Source organism: Aotus nancymaae, unplaced genomic scaffold, assembly GCF_030222135.1.
Source record: "Aotus nancymaae isolate 86718 unplaced genomic scaffold, 86718_ANA_hifiasm-v0.15.2.pri h1tg000015l_1, whole genome shotgun sequence".
NCBI classification, from domain to species: Eukaryota; Metazoa; Chordata; class Mammalia; order Primates; family Aotidae; genus Aotus; species Aotus nancymaae.
The window spans coordinates 10,183,135-10,206,059 of record NW_026988427.1 but is presented as its reverse complement, the minus strand read 5'-3'; the positions used below and the strand labels follow the sequence as shown (position 1 = coordinate 10,206,059).

General features: G+C 53.3%; 2 protein-coding genes across 4 annotated transcripts in view; one reads left to right on the top strand and one right to left on the bottom strand.

Annotated features, from left to right (window-relative positions):
• The first annotated feature begins 1,020 nt into the window (after nt 1-1,020).
• On the top strand, nt 1,021-17,544 carry SQSTM1 (sequestosome 1). Of its 2 annotated transcripts, none has more exons than XM_012451494.2 (8): nt 1,021-1,110; nt 4,983-5,078; nt 6,304-6,533; nt 6,628-6,769; nt 7,564-7,644; nt 15,052-15,266; nt 15,612-15,807; nt 16,711-17,544. In XM_012451494.2, the coding sequence occupies exons 2-8, from the start codon at nt 5,030-5,032 to the stop codon at nt 16,866-16,868; spliced, it is 1,071 nt and encodes a 356-aa protein (XP_012306917.1). In that variant the 5' UTR covers nt 1,021-1,110; nt 4,983-5,029; the 3' UTR covers nt 16,869-17,544. The 2 variants fall into 2 exon arrangements, with proteins under 2 accessions (XP_012306917.1, XP_012306916.1); XM_012451493.2 differs by lacking the exon at nt 1,021-1,110 and adding an exon at nt 2,928-3,164.
• MRNIP (MRN complex interacting protein) overlaps nt 17,338-22,925 on the bottom strand; it is a 19,952-nt gene continuing 14,364 nt past the window's right edge. For both annotated transcript variants that reach the window (XM_012451496.3, XM_064376617.1), the window contains exons 5-7: nt 21,892-22,049; nt 20,839-20,926; nt 17,338-18,154 (exon numbers count right to left, since the gene is read on the bottom strand). In XM_012451496.3, the coding sequence (XP_012306919.1) occupies nt 17,684-18,154; nt 20,839-20,926; nt 21,892-22,049 (717 nt within the window). In that variant the 3' untranslated portion in view covers nt 17,338-17,683. The remainder of the gene's footprint in view (nt 18,155-20,838; nt 20,927-21,891; nt 22,050-22,925) is intronic.

Here is a 22,925-nt window from a genome sequence, read left to right as displayed (position 1 = left end):
AGAACATGCCACTGTACTCCAGCCTGGGCAACAGAGTGAGACTGTCTCAAAAAAAAAGTGATGTCTAGTGCCTGGGGATTTTTCCAAAGGAGTGGTCAAGGAAGGCCCCAAGGAGGAGGGGACATTTAGGGTGGAAGGTTGCTATGCAGAGCAGGAGGGTGAGGTTTCAGACCATAGGGAGAGCCAGGGAAAAGTTACCAGGTAGAATGAGCTGGCATTATTAGGAAGAGAGCAGGCAGCCCTCCCATGTGAGTGGAAGGGAGTGGCTGTAGTGCAGAAGGCCTGAAGGCTCTCCACAGACCCGGTAGGCCCCCAAAAGACCCAGACCCCTGTAGAGGAACTCATCCCTTGGGCCTAGGGCTGGGCCTGGAGGCACTGTGTCCCCTGTGATTGTCAATTTCCCTAAGGATAGCCCAGAGCTGCACACCCTGAAACCCTGTGATGGTCAATTTCCCTAAAGATAGCCCAGAGCGGCACAGCCTGAATCCCTTGGTGGCCTTTCCTCTGGCTGTTCCAGCACCCACCTGGATACTTGACTCCACACCCCAAAGAAAAGAAGTGAACCTGGGAACACCACTGCCAAGGTATGGGACTATTTGGGAAGCAGGAACTGAGGAGGTGGTTACAACATGAGGGGAAGCAGCAGACAGAACTTGACCACTCCTGTGGCTGCCTGGGCTCGTCTCCTGGGAGCTGGGCTCAGGCTTGTCCTGTACTCCCCACTCTTTCATCTCAGCCCCCTCTGAAGTCTCTGCCCTGCCCTGACCCCCCACCCCGCAGCATACAGCCCCAAAAGCAGCTAAACAACTCGCACACCCACGGGGCATCGCCTGGGAGAGTCCTCCTACTTCAGCCGCATTTGAAAGATGAGGAAATGAGAGTCTAGTCCACAGTGGGTCTCCCTGATCAGGTGCCGGGCTTTCCCTGGGCCTGCATACGGGAGGGTGGGAAGGGGGCCAATGCAGGCGGGAAGCTTGCAGGGTGGCACTGCTTGGGGAAGGAGTCAGACGCCAGAAGGGGGACAGAGTCTGCTTGGCTCCAGCAGCCGCATGCTCCTTCTACTCAGGGGACTCACGGTGATCCCGGGGTACTCCCCGGCCTAGCCTCCAGGTAAGAGGTTACTGAGATGGGTGGCAGCAGGGCCCGGGGATCCCCCTGTTACGACAGCAGTCATGGGACGCTGACTCACTGCCGGCCAGACCACCTGATCTCGGAGCCCGAGGAGAGGGCCCCGCCAGGGGGTTCCCGCCTTGCCCTGTTTACCTCCAGGAGGCCATGGCCTCTCGTGGGGGCAGGGCGGCCGCTGGGGCAGCAGGGTGTGTCGGGAAGGACCGGAGCCGGGGTCTTTACCCCAGCTTCCCAAGGATCCCCCTTCTGTGCTTCCTTTTCCCCTCGAATGTCTTCACCTGCCCCCAGCCCCTGTTGAAACTTCTCACGATCCCAAATGGGGCCAAATGGTGTGAAGGCAAAGGAGCTCCTTTTTGGGGTGAGTGGGGCACCTTGAGCGCTTCCTCAAAGCTGTGTTCCCAGAGCGGGAGGACTTTCCTTGTGTCCCCCACCCCATTCAGACCAGACCTTAGCTGGGGGCTGGGGCAGGAAAGCCGGCCTGGTGGGGCCACGTGGCTCTCAGGCACCCGGGCTGCTGAGTCACGCTTGGCCAGCACCTGTCTGCAGGCCGCAGCCTCTGCCAGCACACCCCTCTGTGTCCCCTGTCCCTGTTTGCAAGGCAGTGGCTCCAGCAGACCATAGGGCACTTTCCACTGTCCCCCACTGGATGCAGGCAGAGGCCTGAGCCCTCTCCACAGGGCTGTTCTGGGCAGGGTGGAAGCCTTGCCCACTTGGGAGTCCTCCTGGAAGGCTCAGTCACACCTGTGGACCAGCCCCTGCTGTGCATACACCCACACATCACCTTCACACCTGACTGACCCCATCCAGCCACCCTTCCCTCCCTCTGGGTTTCCCACCCTGGAATGTTGGATGTTTTTCCAGGTCCTGCAAGCCCTGGCCTGAAATGGCATGAATTGGACCCAGCAGATTCTGACCTCGTGGGAGGCTCCGTCGAGTGACCACCCCTCCTGCCCCTCTCCTTGGCCCAGTACTATGGACAGGTCACTCTGGTGGCATAAAACAGCGTTTCTTCCTTCCTAGCTGAGGAGGCTGTTGGATGACCATCTTGGCTCCCACAGTGCCAGTGGGCCTGAGCCCCTGCAGGGCCGTGGACACTGCCTGCTGAATTGAGAAGTCCATGAGTTGTCTCTTGGGCCATAGTGAATGCTTGGCGACCACTCCACTTCTATTAAACTGGGAGCTGCTCTGATGCTCTGGCTAGAGTCAGGTGTCTGTCCCTCAACCTAGTTAGGGGGCCATCACCCAGGATGCTATGGGCTGTAAGCATGTTGCCCCCAACTCACATCCTCGCCCATCCCCCCACCCCCAACTGGGGAGGCTGACCATGGCAGGGTCGGAACAAGTTGCTTGTTCTGGCCAGCAGTGCCTACTGGGCAGCCTAGCAGCCCCCTGGTATGGGGACTGTGTCCCGCTCCCCCTGCACTGGGTACCCCCAACTGAGGATATTGCTGAGTCACGGCCCGGCCCAAGCCTGGGAGGGGCTAGGCGCGGGACCCCCGCCAGTCCCCTGATCCCAGGTGCAGAGGCCGGAGCCCAGGCCTAGATGAGTGCCAGGGCCGGGCTCTTGGGGTCCTTGGTGCACCCGGGCAGTGAGGAGAGGGGTCAGCAATGAGGGGGCTAAGCAGACCCGGAGCGAGGGGTAGCGGGGAAGGGGCAGTAGTGAAGGGGCCTCTGCAGGGCGGCTCTCGCGCCGCGGCGGCGACGGCGGGGGCCGGGCGGGCGCGACAGACTCCGCCCCTCGTGAGGCGGGGCGGGGCCTCCGTGTTCGTTACAAAAGCCGCGCGTCGGTTGCGCCGGGTACAGCCGGTTTTCCGCCAGCCAGCTGCCTGTTATGGCGTCGCTCACCGTGAAGGCCTACCTTCTGGGCAAGGAGGACGCGGCGCGCGAGATCCGCCGCTTCAGCTTCTGCTTCAGCCCCGAGCCTGAGGCGGAGGCCGAGGCCGCAGCTGGTCCGGGGCCCTGCGATCGGCTGCTGAGCCGGGTGGCAGCCCTGTTCCCCGCGCTGCGGCCCGGCGGCTTCCAGGCGCACTACCGTGGTGAGCGGGCCGGAGAGCGGCGGGGGCTGTGACGCAGGCCGGGCCCGGCCTCCTGCAACGGGGCGGCTGCCCCCTCCCTTCTCGACGATACTTGGCGGGCCGTGAGGGGGTCTGCTCTGGCTGCTCCCTGGGTGGGGGTGGCCTGCATGGGTCCCCAGTTCGGCCTTGGGGTGACTGGAGTGGTGACCAAAGCCGGGCACCGCTGCTCAGCGCTGGCCCCGTGGGACCTGGGGCGGTGGGGCCCTGCCGGCCGGGGGCTCGGGCTTGGGAGCGTCAGACGCCACCCCTCCCCCTCCGAGGTGTTGCGAATTTGGGCAAGGACGCGCCCGGGCGTCCTCTCTGGCTCTCCGCTGGAACGGTGGTCAGACGGGCACTCGGGTTACTGTGACATCTTGCTGCTCCAGGTGGTGGGTTCAGATAATGCCCCGGGGGAGCCCGGGGAGCGGATGGGAGGGAGTGACGCGCGTAAACAAGCGCGGTGGTGCGGGCGACTCGTGAGCGCCGCGACCGCGCCGGGGAGGAGGGCGCTGATTGCCAACAGAACGCTCCAGGCCAGGCGGAGTACAGATGTTATCCCACTGGCAAGTGGAGAGAGGGACAAGACGAGAATATTCTTCAGAAGTGTTGGTGTGGTCACAGAAACCCAGGAGCTGTTTCCTGCCTCGCTGTTGTGACCGGTGGCTGCTGGGGGTGGGGTTAGGGAGTTGGTTGTGGCCAGGAGGGAGGGAGGTGGCCAAGGCCGGCCCCTGGGAGGGGGGAGTGCTGGGACCTCCCTCTGGAGTGCTGCCAGCCTGCCAGGCCTTCTATTCTTAAAAAAAAAAATTGTGATGTTGAGCTGTAGCTGACATAAGGATTCACCCATTTTGTGTTCAAGTCAGTGGTTTTCACCATCTTGATCGGATTGTGGACCGTATTCAATCTGAGAACCTTTCATCACCTTCTAAACGCCATACCTTTTATCATTCCCCTATCCAAATGCTCCAGAAACCACTAACCTCCTTTCTGTGTCTATTCATCTTGCAACCCTGGAAATTTCATGTAAATGGAATCATACAGTGTCGTCTTGCAAGTGGTTCCTTTCACTTAGTGTGATGTGTTCAATGTTGTGGCACATATCAGTACTTCATTTTTTTTTTTTTTGGCTGAATAATATTCCGTTGTATGGACAGGCCACGTTTTGTTTACCCGCTCATTAGCTGATAGACATTTGGGTTGTTTGCATGTTTGGGTGCCACCCCTGTTCCCATGGTGGGTGGTGAGCTTTGGTCCGCACGGTGGTGTTTTAAGCCATTTGAGCTCACCTGCATCTGTCACAACTGGAGACTACATACAAATACTTGTTTTTTTAGCTTTGTTAGGGAAGGAAGCAGGCAGATGCACTCGTCTCTTTTACTCCTAAGCCGCCAAGGCCTTTGTGGGGCTGGGCCCCTCAGGAGCAGGTCACAGGCAGGGATCCCCCATGCGTGAAGACGGACATGGGCCTGGTTGGATGTGGAATGAGGTGGCATGTCTCTGAAGGGCCAGCTGGCCCAGGGCTAAACAAGTGCAGCAGCTGAAGCCTCTGCGGCTCCTACGCTCAGGCCCTCTGTCCCTGCATGTGGCTGTGGTCCGGGGCCCGGGTTGGAGCACTCACCTTCCAGGAGGTGCCAAAGCGAGGGGATAGTCTTGCCTCTCACTCCTGCCCTCCGTGGCCCAAGTAGGTGTGCTCCAGTTTATAGCCCTGTCAGCGTCCCTTTCATACTGGCCTCAGACCATTCCACAACTTATGTCTAGCTGAGAACCCCTGAGTGCTCACGTGCTGTCTTTTAAACAATCTAGATGAGGATGGGGACTTGGTTGCCTTTTCCAGTGATGAAGAATTGACAATGGCCATGTCCTATGTGAAGGATGACATCTTCCGAATCTACATTAAAGGTAAGGGGCTGCTCTGGGGCTGCCTGAAGCTAGCTCAGCTTGTACTCATCTCCCTGCTGAGTAAAAAATCGGGCTTCGGCTGGGCGCGGTGGCTCAAGCCTGTAATCCCAGCACTTTGGGAGGCCGAGGCAAGTGGATCACGAGGTCAAGAGATCGAGACCATCCTGGTCAACATGGTGAAACCCTGTCTCTACTAATACAAAAAATTAGCTGGGCATGGTGGTGCGTGCCTGTAATCCCAGCTACTCAGGAGGCTGAGGCAGGAGAATTGCCTGAACCCAGGAGGCGGAGGTTGCGGTGAGCCGAGATCGCGCCATTGCACTCCAGCCTGGGTAACAAGAGCGAAACTCCGTCTCAAAAAAAAAAAAAAAAATCGGGCTTGATGTTCCACCAAGGAAGGGGTCAGGAATTTGAGGACTGTTTAAAACAGGGACATAGGTCAGGCGTGGTTGCTCATGCCTGTAATTCCAGCACTTTAGGAGGCCGAGGCAGGCAGATCGCCTGAGGTCAGGAGTTCAAGATCAGCCTGGCCAACATGGTCAAACCTTGTCTCTACTAAAAATACAAAAATTAGCTGGGCATGGTGGTGCATGCCTGTAATCCCAGCTACTTGGGATGCAGAGACAAGAGAATCACTTAAACCTGGGGGGCAGAGGTTGCAGGGAGCCAAGATCACACCATTGCACTCCAGCCTGGGTGACAAAGTGAGACTCTGTGTAAGAAAAAAAAAAAGAGACATAATAAATGCTGTGTCTGACCTGAGAAAGAGGAGTCCACATTCACCCTAGGGATGGGGTCTGGTGCTGTGGTACGCGGGTGAAGAGCGAGGCCAAAGCTGTGCAGACAGGGTTCCTTGCTGCCGCTCTGCTGCCTGGGCCACGCTGCCCAGGTGACAAACACAGGGACTAGGAACCTCCTAGCGGGTTCCTTGCTGCCGCTCTGCTGCCTGGGCCACGCTGCCCAGGTGACAAACACAGGGACTAGGAACCTCCTAGCGGGTTCCTTGCTGCCGCGCTGCTGCCTGGGCCACGCTGCCCAGGTGACAGACACAGGGACTGGGAACCTCCTAGCAGGTTCTTGGTTGCTCTGCTGCCCTCACCTAAGGAGCTGAATTTTGTGTGGACTCCATGCTGGAGAGCAGGGCCAGGGGCCTTGCTCATGGTGCTGATAGATGGGAGGACTTTAGGGGGCCCCACTCTAGTGGCTCTTTCTACCCTCCATGTAGAGAAAAAAGAGTGCCGGCGGGACCACCGCCCACCGTGTGCTCAGGAGGCGCCCCGCAACATGGTGCACCCCAATGTCATCTGTGATGGCTGCAATGGGCCCGTGGTAGGAACCCGCTACAAGTGCAGCGTCTGCCCAGACTACGACCTGTGTAGCGTCTGCGAGGGAAAGGGCTTGCACCAGGGGCACTCCAAGCTCGCGTTCCCCAGCCCCTTCGGACACCTGTCTGAGGTGAGCAGGCCCTCCGTGCGGGCCTGGGGTGGGTGCAGGATGGCAGGAACCCTGACCTGCTCACTGCTGGCCCCTCTGCTAATTCTTCCCTCAGGGCTTCTCGCACGGCCGCTGGCTCAGGAAGCTGAAACACGGGCACTTTGGTTGGCCAGGCTGGGAGATGGGCCCGCCAGGGAACTGGAGCCCCCGTCCTCCTCGTGCGGGGGATGCCCGCCCTGGTCCCACGGCAGAATCAGGTGAGGCTTGTTTTGGAACTGGCTTCTGAATGATGACTGTAGTCAGTCGGGCAGCCCGTGTGCAAGGCAGGAATTCAGGGCACCTCCCCGCCTTCCTGATGTCCTGAATTCCTCTGTGCATCTGGGTCCTACAATCACACAAGAACCCCACAAAGTGGGGAGTATTCTCTGCGTTGCCCAAATGGGGAAACTGAAGTGCCCAAGTGCCTGAGGCCACAAATTCACCTGCAGAGCCCTTCCCATCTCAGGAGGCTGCCCCCTTGAGGTGCCCCGAGGTGTAGGCAGGGAGGCCTTTCCCACACTGGGGTCTCTGCTGTACTTTGTTCTCTTTTGTGGTGGTTGTCAGGAAGATCAGAGCCAAAGTTGCTAAAGTCCTTTTAAACATAGTTGTAAGTTAAGACTTACCCTTAGCTTTGCAGTCTAGATTTCTGGATTCTGATTTTATTAATCTTACTGTGTCCTGTGAATCATCTCACCCTTTGGGACAAAGATGGGGATGTTTGCTTGACTTTGAGTAAATAACACGTTTGCTCAAGGATGTGGTCAATATTTATCCATAGTGTACTGAGCCTAAGCCTCTGTGGGGTTACTGAGCATCAGGGTCACAGATGAGGGGGAGCAGCGCAGGAGGGTGGAGAGGCTCACGGTGCAGGGGCAGGGGCCGCAGAGTAGGAGGGAGGAGAGGGGGTGCTGAGTGGACTGCTGGACAAGATGTCCAGGATGAAGGTTACCTGACTGTAACAAGTATCCAAGGCATTAAAGATATCTTTATTTTATCTTTGTGAAAATCAAAGCTCCTGGTCCATCGGAGGATCCCAGTGTGAATTTCCTGAAGAACGTAGGGGAGAGCGTGGCAGCTGCCCTCAGCCCTCTGGGTGAGTACGCCTTGCCCGGTGCTTTCCTATCTCAGCCTGCACTTTATGTAACTTTCACCTGGAATACTGCAGAGGAATGGGTAATTGGCATACCCTTGACACTGGTGAGGCCTCATATTAACCTTTGCTAAGTAAGTGCTGGAACACAGGCACTCAAGGTTGAATTCCCCGACAGAATTCTCAAGCTTTCTACACGGAGTGAAGTAGAAGCAGCCAGCATTTGGTTGGGAAAATCCCAGTAAGGGAGGGTGACCAGGCTCTGGTTGCAGGACTTGCCTGTCACCTGACTGCCCTCCTTTGGGTGAACAACAGTCTGTGTTTTCCCCTAAGCTGGGCCTTGGGATTTGGACTTTTGAGGACTTGGGTAATAGTTAGCTGAGATGCTATTTATCCTTTCCTTCTTTTAGTTTGCAACCCCCAAACCTTTCCTGGGTGCTTTTGAATGCTGGGCCTGCATCAGAAGGGGGAGAAGGTGGAGGCAGGTGCTCTGGATGACACCCAGTTCCGGTGCCTCAGGTTACACAGCAGGTCTGCTGGCGTGGGAGAACCCCAGCATGTACCTCCAGAGTAGTGCCACTTGACCCCAGGCATGAGCTGAGGTTCTGAGAACCCTCCCTGGTGGGCTTTAGAAAGTAGCTGTTGTGTCTGACTAAGGGTCTGTGGCGGAGCGTGCAGCAGTAAGAAGTAAGAATCAGCAAATGAAGCCAACTTTTAGTTCAAGATGCTGGTGGATCTGTGAGGGCAGATGGATTGCTGGGACACCTGCATCTCTCTCTAGAAAAGCGAGCTTATCTTTGCGACTGTAGTGGCCGGCTTTGTCCACCTAGCCCGTCCAAAGGTGTCCAGTGTCTGAAAGAATGCTGCTAGGAGGGGTGTCTGAATCCTGTCTGCCACCTCTTGTGGCTATAGGGCATGACTGCCATTTCCAACTCTGCTCATTCTGATTTTTTCTTTTTTGAGACAAAGTCTCGCTCTGTCACCCAGGCTGGAGTGCAGTGGTGCAATCTCTGCTCACTGCAACATCTGCCTCCCGGGTTCAAGCAATTCTCCTGCCTCAGCCTCCTGGGTAACTGGGATTACAGGTGCCAGCCACTACACCCAGCTAATTTTTGTATTTTTTTTCTTAGTAGAGACGGGGTTTCACCATGTTGGCTAGGCTGGTCTCGAACTCCTGGCCTCAGGTGGTCTGCTTGCCTTGGCCTCTCAAAGTGCTGGGATTATAGGCATGAGCCCCTGTGCCTGGCCTTATGTATTCTGCTTCGAAGCAGCAGTGACATATTGGCATTGTTGCTGAACTAAACAGCCCAAATACATATGGCTTCTTTACTGGAGTTTAGAGGCGAAGTCAGAGAATAGGAAAGAAAAATAGCTACTTTTTTTTTTTTTTTTTTTCCAATGGAGTTTCACTCTGGTTGCCCAGGCTGGAGAGTGCAGTAGTGAAGTCATGGCTGGGTTCAAGTGATTCTCCTGCCTTAGCCTCCTGAGTAGAGAGATTACAGGTGCCTGCCACCATGCCCAGCTAATTTTTGTATTTTTAGTAGAGATGGGGGTTTCACTACATGTTGGCCAGGCTGGTCTCAAACTCCTGACCTCAGGTGATCCACCGACCTCAGCCTCCCAATATGCTCAGATTATAGGTGTGAGTCACCATGTCCTGCCAAGAATCGCTATTCTTAATGCTTTCCAGGGAGGGGAAAACAGTGGAGCACTGAGATTATGATTGAGATAGGCTCTGCCTAAACCCTGCTGCTTACTCTGGACATAGTGAAGGTCAGAGATTGCAGGTGAATTTGGAGGTATGAACAGGAGTCTTTCACTCAAAGAACAAAGGGACATCCTTCGTTCACAAAACCAAGTCGAGGTTCAGGTAGAGACTTTTAAGACAGTGCAGATCCCCAGGCCTAACCTTTTTTGATCCTGGTAAGTGGGTGTTGGTGGGGCCTGGGGGTCTTTCTGGGAGGCTGCCTAGGTGCTTGGGGTCACAGTGTCCCAAGACCCACCTGTGCTGGTGCAGCATCTCAGAACTGAGCTGGATGCCCCATTTGGCACAGACAGGAATAATTTTGCAAGTGCTCAGAGGTCTTTGAGCACTAAAGGCTAAAAGTTTAAAGTGGATAGAATTGCTTTTTCCTAACTGAGGAGGAGCCTGGAGCTCTACAAACAAGGAACATTCTAGTGAAATAGACTGAGTGGTTTCAGCTGAGGAGAGCCAGTCAAGGAGTGGCTTACTCTGTTGTGGAAGTTAGGGCTATTTTCTTTCCTTTCTTCAGGAGGAAGTATAAGCAGGATGACTCACAGGTTAACTGCCTAGAAGGGACTGTTGCCAGAGCAGGGCCCATAGGGGAATGAGTCAACAGCAGCCTCCCAGTAGCAGTGTGTGTGGGGTGGGCGGCGGCTTTCATGTGAAGAGCCAAGGCCTTTTAGAGCCACCAGTGAGACCCAGGCTCCTCCTGGCTGGGAGGTTGCAGGCCCCGACATCCAGGACATGAAGCCACAGAGTCCATCCTGGACATGATATCTTTGATAAACACACACCCACATGCAGAGGCTTTGCGGGGCAGCAGGGCACGGAGCATCGTCCAGTTTTGCTTTTTTTTTTTTTTTTTTTTAAGTGAAAGCAAGTTTCTTAAGAAAGGAAAGAAATATAAAAATGGCTACTCCATAGGCCGAGCAGCCTGTCCAGTCTTATTATAAGCCCTGAAATCTCAAGCTTTCATCATCAAGTTCGAGAAACCCTAATTCTGTAATTTCTGTTTACAGATGAGTCTCATTACACACCCATTAAAGCACATGGGTGTTGATTATACTCTTCTTTCAACTCTTCTGTTTGCTTCAACCTTTTCATAATCACAGTTGGGAAGAATAAGGGAGAAAACCAATTGAAATGTGACAGATGGAGGTACTCGCAGTTAAGCCTGCTTTTACTTAAACTCTACTGAAATAACAGGAAAGGGCTTAAACAAAACAGAAAACACCATATACAAGGAAAGTAATAGAGGAAAAGATGAAGATGTCATCAGATTTTGGAAGATGGAAATGGAGGGAGGGTGGCAGCCTGTCGAGGGAAGCTTCAGAAACCTCTGTGCCTGCATAGGGCATCCTGGTGAGAAGCAAGACCATGTGTTCAGGAACCAGGAAAGGCAAGAGGTGGGAGTCAGTCAGAGACTTCAGGGCCCACTTGGCCAGATGACGGCTCTTGCCAACACTTGACGGAGATCTCATGTTTAATTCCAGGAGCACCTGGCCCAAGGAAGCTTCAGCCATGGGATACCAGAGACACAGGGCAGGGTGAGGCACCAGCCTGAAACTGGGCATCCTGAATGAGCAATGGTCCCAGCAGTCACTTTCCTGGCCAGGCAGGAGATGGGGAGTCCCTGTGGAGGGAGGCTGAATGCCCCCAGAGAAGGGTCCTAGAGCTCCTGCCTGCCAGGCCCCCAGTCACCCTGCAGAGGGGAAGTTAATGATAGCCCTGGCCCCACCGAAGGCTTCCTGTCGACCTTTCCTTAGTGCTTCAGTGGGAACAGGCAGCCTTGGGTCACCAACCATCTGAGGAAGCCTCCACACATGGGAGAAAAGGTCTTAAAGAGAAGAGAATGTTAGTGCCCTCAGTGAGACACAGAAGAGTATTGTCTGCATGAAAAAAGGAACAGGTTTATAAAAAGGATAACAAAAGGAATAGAATAAAGTTCTTGAAATTAAAAAATATAAAAGAAAAAAACTTCGAAAGAAGACTTAGATTCTTATACTGTCTCAAGGAGATACTCCAAAAGCAAAATAGATAGGAGGAAAGAAAAGATAACTAGTGTAGGAACAAGTCTGGAAGCCCAATATAGGATGACTAGGAATTCTAGAAAGAACAGAAAACTGAAAGGAGGAAATGAACATAAAATTTATGCAAGATATAGTTTCTTGGTGCCAGGCACGGTGGCTCACACCTGTAATCCCAACACTTTGGGAGATCAAGGCAGGCAGATCATTTGAGCTCACAAGTTTGAGACCCGCCTTGGCAAGATAGTGAGACACCACCCCAGCTCTTCCCTTGTCTACAAACACTACAAAAATTGACCAGGCATGGGGTTGTGTACTTACTGCCCCAGCTACTCGGGAGGCTGAGGTTGGGGATGGCTTGAGCCTGGGAGGTGGAAGGTGCCACAAGCCTAGATTGTGCCACTGCACTCCATCCTGGGCAACAGAACCAGGCCTTGTCTCAAAAAAAAAAAAAAAAGGTTATCATTGTCAAGTGTCAGAACCCTGAGGATAAAGAGGGGCTCCTAAAACTCTAGGTTACCGTAAACACTTGGGACTACAAAGAGCAAACAAACGTAAGAAGCTAGGAGACAATGGAACATGTGATGACTTCAAAAATCAGCTAAAAAGGCTTTTCAGCCTAGAATTTTTTTGTTTTTGAAACAGGGTCTCACTGCTCACTGTCACCTGGGCTGGAGTGCAGTGGTACAATTGTCTAGATCTCTTCGGCTCAAGTGATCCTTCTACTTCAGCCTCCCAAGTAGCTGGGACTACAGGCATGTGCCACTGTGCCCAGCTTTTTTTTTTTTTTGGAGACAGTCTCACCCTGTCACTCAGGTTGGAGTGCACTGACATAATCTTGGCACACTGTACTCTCCGCCTCCCAGGTTCAAGCAGTTCTCTGCCTTAGCCTCCCAAGTAGCTGGGATTACAGGCACCTGCCACCACACCTGGCTAATTTTTGTATTTTTAGTAGAGACAGGGTTTCACCATCTTGGCCAGGCTGGTCTTGAACTCCTGACCTCGTGATCCACCCGCCTCAGTCTCCCAAAGTGCTGGAACTACAGGCATGAGCCACCATGCCCAGCTCTGTGCCCCGCTATTTAAAAAATTTTTTGTAAGCCAGGCTCATGCCTATAATCTCAGTACTTTCGGAGGCTGAGGTGTGTGGACCATCTGAGGTAAGGAGTTCGAGACCAACCTGGCCAACATGGTGAAACCCTGTCTCTGCTAAAACTACAAAAATGAGCTGGGTGTGGTGACTCATGCCTTTAATCCCAGCTACTCTGGAGGCTGAGGCAGGATAATCGCTTAAACCTGGGAGACAGAGGTTGCAGTGAGCCCAGATTGTGCCACTGCACTCCAGTCTGGGCAACAGAGTGAGACTCTGTCTCCAGAACAAAAATAAAAAAAAAAACAAAACACTTTTTTTTAGAGATGGGGTCTTGCCATGCTGCCCAGGCTGATTTTGGACTTCTGGGCTCAAGAGATCTCTCATGTTGGTCTCCCAAAGTGTTAAGATTACATGCATGAGCCACTGTGTCTGACCTAGAATTCTATACCCAGCTAAAATGATCAAATATAAGGTCAGAACAGTAACTTTCTGATAATATAGTCTTAATTATTTTAACCTTAGTTTGAACCACATGAAGAGAGAAACCCAGAATGAAGAACAGAGGTATCAGGAAACAAAGGACCTAACAGGACAGAGGGTGAAAGTAAAGGTGGTCACAGCATCACAGTAGAGCCTCTGCCCAGAGAGCTGCCAGTCCTGGCTGGAATAGGAGGCTGCACACCAAGGGGCATTCTCTAAGGAAAACACCAGAACCAGTGGGGCCTCTGATCCACTTCACCCATGTAGAAAACTATGGAGATGCTGTGGGAGAACATGGGGAGAGTTAGCAAATGAAAAGAGAAGGCAGGCTGGGCACGATGGCTCATGCCTGTAATCCAAGCACTTTGGGAGGCCAAGATGGGCAGATCACCTGAGGTCAGGAGTTCAAGACCAGCCTGGCCAACATGGTGAAACCCCGTCTCTACTAAAAATACAAAAATTAGCTGGGTGTGGTGGTGGGCAGCTGTAATCTCAGCTACATAGGACGCTGAGGCAGGAGAATTGCTTGAACCTGGTAGGCGGAGGTTGCAGTGAGCCGAGATTGCGCCACCGCATTTCAGCCCAGGCAACAGAGCGAGACTTCGTCTCAAAGAAGGCCAGGCGCGGTGGCTCATGCTGTAATCCCAGCACTTTGGGAGGCCGAGGCAGGCAGATCACAAGATCAGGAGATCAAGACCATCCTGGCTAACACGGTGAAACCTCATCCCTACTAAAAATACGAAAAATTAGCCGTGTGTGGTGGCACATGCCTGTAGTCCCAGGTACTTGGGAGGCCGAGGCAGGAGAATTGCTTAAATCCAGGAGGCGGAGGCTGCAGTGGTTGAGATCGCACCACTGCACTCCAGCCTGGGCAACAGAGCGAGACTCTGTCTAAAAAAAAAAAAGAGAAGGCGTCATTAGTGGTAGGAAAACAAAAAGCTATAGGAGGAAATAATCTGCTAATTGACCCAGCAAAGAACATTTAGATAGAGGTACTACCTGAAACACTGAATGTTGTTTTAACAAAAAATTGAGTCTTAGACAGGGTAGTGGAAGGGGAGGCAGATACTGGTCTAGAGTAAGAAGTGCATAGATGTGAACTCTATCAGTAGGCAAGAGCAGCACGAGCTGAAAGACAGGGGGGCTTTGGGGAGTGGAAGGGGAGCGCGGAGTGTGCACCACAGCCTCTGGCAATTGGTGACTCTAAGCTGTGGGTATGGAGACTTTTGACACATTTAATTTAAAAAATACTGAGCGATTCCTCCCTCTGTCCCTGGTGAGTTACGTGAGCCTGGAGGTGTGCACGCTCCCTGTGCTGCCAACCTTGGGCCCTACGCCTTGACTGCATGGCCCGTCCGCCTCTCTGAGCAGAGCCCTAGCGTTTTGGGCCCTACGCCTTGACTGCATGGCCCGTCCGCCTCTCTGAGCAGAGCCCTAGCGTTTTGGGCCCTATGCCTTGACTGCATGGCCTGTCCGCCTCTCTGAGCAGAGCCCTAGCATTTAGGTGCGTGTACGTGTCATCGCACAAAGCCTCTATGTGCAGGTATCATGAGGCACATAGCCTTCCATCACTGTGGCTGGAGGCGCCTGCCATGTAGCACTGGCTCCCCCTGTACTTAGGGCCTGGCCCTCCCTGCAGTGTAGCCCGTGTCCTGCATGGTTCGGAAAAACAAGGTCTCTGGACTTTCTAGCTCAGAAGCTGACCTTAGATGTTAGCCGAGGTTCATGTTTTAGTGGACTGGAGAAAGAAAGGTCCAGTATCATAGGCACACTGAGAGTTTCCAGAAGCCACAGAGATTTGGAGCTGGGATACTGGGAGGAGCCTCTGACTCAAGGGTTTGTATCTTGGCTGGTCCCATACTGGCTATGTGACTCTAGGGTCAAGCTCAGTAGGAGAACCTAGCACCTGTATCCACATGCTGAGTGCCACCATCCAGACCCTTACCTGCTTGTGGGGACTGAATGTGACATCTTCATGAGTCTGCAGTCCCCGCAGGCCAAGCTCCTGCCTGCAGGTGCATCCTCGGGGGAACTTCACAGCTTTTTCTTTCCTCCTTGGCCTCTAGGCATTGAAGTTGATATTGATGTGGAGCATGGAGGGAAGAGAAGCCGCCTGACCCCTGTCTCTCCAGAGTGTTTCAGCACAGAGAAGAGGAGCAGCTCGCAGTCAAGCAGCTGCTGCTCTGAGCCCAGCAAGCCCGGTGGGAACGTTGAGGGCGCCACGCAGTCTCTGGCGGAGCAGATGAGAAAGATTGCCTTGGAGTCTGAGGGGCGCCCTGAGGCAAGCCTGTGCCCCTCCCGCCACCTGGGACCGTGGCCAGCCTAGTGATTTGTGGCCCGCACCTCTGCCCCATCCTCGGCACCTATGCAGCCCCGCTTACAAAATCCGAGGGAGCTGCTGCTGTTCCTGTAGTGATGGTCTGTGGCATTGAAGTCCTTTGGGAACCTGCTAGAATTTTGTAGTTACTTGGTCTTTGAGAGTGGCTTACTGTTCCCTGTAGCCCCCTGCAGCTTTAAACGCATGTGCGTGTGCACGCTCCCTGGCACGTGTGCCAGGAGTTGGTGTCACGTCAGGCTTGGCCTGCAGCGCATGTGTCCTGTGTGCTCATGGTGAGTTTTGTTCCAGGAACAGATGGAGTCTGATAACTGTTCAGGAGGAGACGATGACTGGACCCATTTGTCTTCAAAAGAAGTGGACCCATCTACAGGTGAACTTCAGTCCCTGCAGATGCCAGACTCTGAAGGGCCAAGCTCTCTGGATCCCTCCCAGGAGGGACCCACAGGGCTGAAGGAAGCTGCCTTATACCCGCATCTGCCGCCAGGCAAGTGAACCAAGAGGCTTTGTATTCATTCCTACCTTTCCCTTCAGAGCATCCTGTCCCCTTCGATTTCAGCGACACAAACATAAGGATGGGATGTTCTCCACTGCGGGGCTCGTCTGTAGGCTGGGGAGGTTAGCAACAGCGAGTAAACTCTGCTGATGTAGGAGTTCCAAAAATATTCTTGAAGCAAACTCCAGAGCAAGGAATATTAACTGTAGGAGTTTCTAAAACTCAACATGCAGACCTGGAATTAAGGCAGGTGTGACACAGAGTGGGGGCAGCACTGGGTGTGTCCCCATTACTCACCCTGGGCTCAGACTCTTCAGTGTCTCCTCAGGGAGGGCTGGCCTGAGAGTGGGGCTCATAGCCGAGATCCCTATAGGAGCCAGGCAGAAGCCACCACTGAAGTGGGTGGTGTAGAAGGCAGTGAGGGTAGGGTGGGGGGACAGCTGACACGCAGCTGAGACTCCTCATTGTCACATGGCAGCCGTGGGTAAACCAAGGTCCGTGTGCACCGCCTGCCGTGGGCTGCTAGTGTGTGTCTTCTCCGCCTTAGGGGAAGAGATGGTGAGCTATGGCCTATGGGCCAAGAGTGTGTCTTATGTTTTTAAATCCAATGATATGACAGTCAGATGAAATGCGTATTTCGGTGTCCATTGATAGTTTTGTTTACATACCACTTGGCTGCCTTGTGTCACAGTGGCAGAGTTGAGCAGTTGAGAGTTGGCCAGAAAAAGACTGGCCCTTTACAGAGAAAGCAGGTCCACTGTGGCCTGGGCCAGAGCTCTGGGCAGGCTCAGCCACTGGCAAGCCTGGTCCCAGCTGGCCAAGGCAGGAGGCTGTGTGTTTCGGGTCACTCGGGGCTCAGCGCCATTCCTCATGGCTTCCTTACTGTTTCGGCAGAGGCAGACCCACGGCTGATCGAGTCCCTCTCCCAGATGCTGTCCATGGGCTTCTCTGACGAAGGTGGCTGGCTCACCAGGCTCCTGCAGACCAAGAATTACGACATCGGGGCAGCTCTGGACACCATCCAGTATTCGAAGCATCCCCCACCGTTGTGACTGCTTTTGCCCACCTCTTCTGTCGTCCCCCCTTGTGTGTCACAGTTGTGTTAAGCTAGTGTAGAATTGCAGGTCTCTGTATGGGCCAGTTTCTCTGCCTTCTTCCAGGATCAGGGATTGGGGTGCAAGAAGCCATTTAGGAAGCAGCAAAACAAGTGACGTGAGGGGACAGTCCTCATGCGTGTGCACTGATGTCTGAGAAACAAGACTGGCCTCCACGTTCCCTGGCTCCTTGCAGCGGCGCTAGGCTCACTGCAGTGCGCTCCTGACCGTCCCCATGCAGGGGCCACATTAGCAGCCCAGCACATATAGCTTGACTAATGGCCTTCCACTCTCTTTTTTTTTTTTAATGACTTACTTATAGGTCCCTGACATTTAGTTGATTTTTCTGCTAGAGACTTGGTATGCTCTGATTTTAGATAAAGTAAGCCTAGGTGTTATCTGGGGGTAAGCAGGGGAGGGGGCTGTCTTGGCGCAGGCAGTGGCAGCCAGTGCTGTGGGCTTCCTGCAGGGACTGAGAAGGCTCATGAAGGGCGTCCGCAGTCACTGAGAGCTGCCTCCTGGTCTCTTCACCACTGTAGTTCTCTCATTTCCAAACCACCAGTAAGATCTCTTTGTAGCTATCCTGTTATATTTGTTTAACAATCTAATTAAATGGTATCAGCACTTTAACCAATGACATTTGCAGAGAGAAATGATCTGTTTGACAGTAACTTTATTGTTGGTGGTTCTTACACAGTATGTTTAAAATCGCCTTAGGGGAACCCTGTCCCTCCTAACAAGTGTATCTTGATTAATAACCTGCCAGTCTCAGATCACAGATCATCATCAAAGTCTTCCCCAGTTGTAAAGAGGTCACACAGTCGCGTGGGTTGGGGATTCTGTGCCTCTTGGACTAAGGGCCCACCCTTTGCCTGACAAGTCCTCGCGTCCCATGAGGTCTTCCTGCAGGGCCTCTCAGGCCCAGATGTGAGGGTGTGTGTGGCTTGAGGAAGCTGGGCAGCAGCTGTGGGCCTGCTCAGGCCTTCCCTTGAAGTCTGTGCCCTGGGGGTCCCTTGCTTAGCCTGTGCTGGCCCAGCTGGCCTGGGGTTCCTCTGCAGAGGCCTTGGCTGCTCTCTGTCCACATGTGAACTGTTTCTAGGTGACAGGACAAATCGCGCCCATTTAGAGGATGTAGCTGTAACCTGCTCAGGACCGCTCAGCTCCCTGATGCTGCACTCTGCATTGTTCTCCCGGAGGCAGGGGCTGCTGCCTTGTTTCACCTTCCATGTCAGGCCAGCCTGTCCCTGAAAAAGAAGATGGCCGTGCCCTCCATTTGTAGTAACAATGCCAGGGCCCAGCAAAATCGCCTGCCATGCCTGGGCCTTGGCTGGGCCTATGGTTCTGATACTTTCTGCTGGAAGCTCTCAGGCTGGGGACAGGCTTTGACTTTGAGGGTTAGCAAGACAAAACAAATCCCTTCTACCTCACCCCAAATCTTCTGCTAAAGTGCATGACCAGGCTTTCCAAAAACAAGACATTTTCATGTCATCAGGTGATCCATTTCCTGGCAATCTTAGAATCAAGTCAATGGTACCTAAAAAGGAGGTTTGAGCAGGGAGGGCGTAGAGACATCTGGAAAGGGGTGGGCTGGCTCCATCCTACCACCTCCCACCTGGGAGTGGCTCTCCAGAGCCTGCCAGGTTCTGCAGCTACAGAGGTGGCAGCACCAAGCTCCCTGTGGGATAGGACCTTGGTGCTGAGGCCTGGCTTCGCTCACCTCAGGAACCAAAGATGCACTGAAAGTTGGGGTGTAGGCTGGGTATGGTGGCTCATGCCTGTAATCCCAACACTTTGGGAGGTCAAGGCGGGTGGATCACTTGAGACCAGGAGTTCGAGACCAACCTGGCCAACATGGCAAAACCCTATCTCAAATAAGAATATAAAAATTAGCCAGGCGTGATGGCATGTGTCTGTAATCTTGGCTACTTGGGAGGCTGAGGCAGAATCATTTGAACCTAGGAGGCGGAGGTCGCAGTGAGCTGAGATCGTACCATTACACTCCAGCCTGGGCGACAGAGCAAGACTCTGTCTCAAAAAAAAAAAAAGTTAGGTTGTAGGCTGGGAGCAGTGGCTCATGCCTGTATCCCAGCACTTTGGGAGGCCAAGGCAGGCACATCACTTGAGGCCAGGAGTTCGATACCAACCTAGCCAACATGGTGAAACCCTATCTCTACTAAAAATACAAAAATTAGCCGGACATGGTGGCATGCACCTGTAATATCAGCTCCTTGGGAGGGTGACGCAGGAGAATCACTTGAACTCGGGAGGCAGAGGTTGCAGTGAGCCAAGATCGTGCCATTGGACTCCAACTTGGGCAACAGAGCGAGACTCCGTCTCAGAAACAAGATGGGTTGTATTGCTTACAAAGGGATGTGAAAGCAATGATAAGAGTGGGTCCCTGCTGCACTGCCACCCAGGGAGTATGGAAGAGGCTCTGTGGCCCTGACTGACACTTGATGTTGGCTTTGCTACTGAACTTGCTGTGACCGCACAAAAACCGCAAGCCTCAGTGCCTCACCTTTAAAACAAAGCAACAGGCTTGATGGAGCATAAAACACAATGACACCACTAAAACGTGCAGCCTAGGGACTGACATTTAGTGGACTCTGATCATTCTTCTGGGGTTTGGAGATTCAAGGCCACATACTTAACCCATGATCACAAAACTAGTTGGCAGCAATAAAGTTTGAACTCTGCCTCTTGCCATGAGCCAGTGCTCTGCGTGGTGTGAGGCCAACCAAGTCTGACCTTGGCTGACATGGGGGTGGGGCAGTGACTGAAGCCCAGTGGACTCCCAACTGCAGTGCCCTTACTTGTGCCCTGGCTCCTGTGACAGGCAGAGCAAACCCTGCACTCTGTAGCACTGGATATGCGGTGGGGCCTGCTGGATCGGAAGCTTAAAGAACAAGACAACTGGGCCAGGCGTGGTGGCTCACACCTGTAATCCCAGCACTATGGGAAGTGGGAAGACTGCTTGAGCCCGGGAGTTTGAGACAAGCCTGGACAAAATAGTGAGACCATGTCTCTACAGTTTTTTTTTTCTGTCACCCAGCCTGGAGTGCAGTGGTGTGATCTCAGCTCACTGCAACCTCTGCCTCCCAGGTTCAAGTGATTCTGCCTCAGCCTCTCGAGTAGCTGGGATCACAGGTACACACCACCATGCCCAGCTAATTATTTTAGGAGAGATGGGATTTCACCATGTTGGCTAGGCTGGTTTCAAACTCCTGACCTCAAGTGATCCACCCGCTTTGGGTCTCCCAAAGTGCAAGGATTATAGGCATGAGCCACTGTGCCTGGCCTCTACGAAACGTTTTTTTAAAAGGCCGGTGTGGTGGTGCACATCTGAAGTCCCAGCTACTTGGGAGACTGAGGCAGTAGGATCACTTGAGCCTGGGAGGTTGAAGCTTCAGTGGGCTATGACTGTGCCACAACACTCTAGCCTGGGTAGACAGAGTGAGACCCTGTCTCAGAAAACAAAAAAGAACAAGACAACACCCTAAGTGAAGAGTGCCTCACATAAGAGTCCGCACCTGGGGAAATGCGCGTGTGGAAGGAAGCATCTCCCAGGATTCAGGGTGGGCCCACTGACTACTCCTGCCTGGACAAAGGTCCCTGTGCTCCATGCAGAATGAGACAATGGCCCTGACCTAAAAAACCCCTGCTGGCCAACCTTAGTTGCTCCAAGGTGTCACAATGTCCTTTGGTCTTGAGTTACCCTCATGGGAGACAAGAGGCATGAGAGGGAAAAGCGGGTATAGACCCGATGAAGGAGTTGGCTTCAGACAGAAAAGACAAGAAACCCAGGTGGGAAGATGGGCTTTCTGCGGGTAAGAATCATATACTTAGTCAACTGTGACAAAAGACAAAATTATCCCACACATACTCAGTGGTCAATGGGACCACAAAGAAACTGTTCTCTGTCACTGACCTTCTGGGATTCCCAGGCGACCTCAGAGGCATCGGAGTCCTGGATGCCAAGGCTGCATGGAGGCTGGATGGTGCTCTGGCTCCACTTCCTGGCAGGACAGGACTGTCAGTACTCCTGTGCTCCCCTCCAGTGGCACCCCAAGCCTGACTCCACGATCACATGGCCCACAAGCCTGGGTGGCAGCCTGCTCATCCCTGCAGCTTCCCAGGAAGCTGCTCAGCCTGCCCAGCCACCACCCAGGCCCCACTCCCCTGCTTCCTAGCTCCTAGTTGCTAGAAAGTTTTGTTTTTATTTTAGTCAGGGTCTCACTGGCACCCAGACTGGAGTGCAATGGCACAATCATGGCTCACTGCAGCTTTGACCTCCTGGGCTCAGGTGATCCTGCTGCCTCAGCCTCCCAAGTAGCTGGGACCACAGGCATGCACCACTATGCCCCATGAATTTGTTTAAAAAAATTGTTGTACAGATAGGGTCTCCCTATGTTGCCCAGACTTGCCTCAAATTCATGCGCTCAAATGATCTTCCTGCCTTGGCCTCCCAAAGTGCTAGGATTACAGGTGTGAGCCACTGTGCCTGGCTGAAAGTTCTCATTTGAAAGCAGAATCGACCTCCTGAAAGCACCTGCCCTCTAAAAGCCACCCTAGAACCTGAGCCTAAGGCAGTCTCCAAAAAACTCACTGAAATGCCCGAAGCAGAAGAGACCTTCCTTAAGTCTGAGGTCTCTGCTCCTCCGTGCTAAAAGCTCTCAGGCCTGCCAGCTACTCTGGCCACTTCCCTGAGGTCAGTACAGTCTGAGCTGTTCAGAATTGAGTCGGCATCATAAAGGGTATGCATGCTGGTATCCTGCCCAGCTCTTGCCTCTGCACCAGCAGTGCCCAATGCCCAGGTGGGCCGAGGGGCCGGCAGTGGCAGCAGCTACCCATTTTCCTATGTGCTGGCACTTGCCACCCAGGTTTCTCCAGCTTGGCTGATGCTCACAGTGGCTCACTGGTACCCCGCTGCTGGGGCAGCATAGGCTCTGGGCCAGGTTTGGACCAGAGACGTACTTGGTACCTTTTTCTAGGTAGGTCTTGACTGAAGTGGGGGCCTGGCTCCTCAATTTTGGATGAAGGCTGTTTGCTGAAGCACACTCCTCCTCCTTCCAGCTCCAGTTCTTGGGAGTCCTTTTCTAGATACTTTAGCCAGCGACTCTCTGAGGGCTGTGATTTTTCCTACCAGATTGAGAAAAAAAGCTGATTCTCAGTACTGGAAAGCAGGCAGTTTTATCGAAAACCCCTAGTCCAACTCTTAGGCCTGAGGATCTCAGGAATCATGCCTACCTCCACTCTAGGAAAGGCATTGGCTGGAAGGTGACGGACGTGAATACCCTGTGATGCTGGCAGGACAGTGGTCGCTGGTACAGGCCTTGGGTAGGTGGCAGGGCACAGCCCACCAAGAATCTCATGAATGTCTATGCTCCTTGGCCCAGTGATTCCACACAAAAAGAGAAGGCAGCAATGCCAGTCCCAGTCTTATAAATAATAGCAAATGTTATTTATAAAAGCAGAAGTGTGGAAATGTGGCTGGGCACAGTGCCTCACATCTGTAATCCTAGCTCTTTGGGAGGCTAAGGCGGGTGGATCACCTGAGGTCAGGATTCGAGATTAGCCTGAGCAACATGGTGAAACCCCGTCTCTACTAAAAATACAAAAATTAGTTAGGCGTAGTGGCAGGTGCCTGTAATCCCAGCTACTTGGGAGGCTGAGGCAGAAGAATTGCTTGAACCCGGGAAACAGAGATTGCAGTGAGCTGAGATCATGCCACTGCACGCCAGCTTGGGGGACAGAGCGAGACTCTGCCTCACATGAAAGAAGGAAAGAAGGAAAGAGAGGGAAAGGAAAGGAAAGGAAAAAGGAAAGGAAAGGAAGAAAGCAGGCAGGCAGAAGTGTGGAAACAACCTTAATGCCACATAATAAAGCAATCAATACTAGTACATCTGCTACATTCTGAAATACTTTTGTTTTTTTGAGACATCGGGGCTCCAGTGAGCAGTGATCATGCCTCTGCACTCCAGCCTGGGTGACAGAGGGAGACCCTGTCTCAAAAAA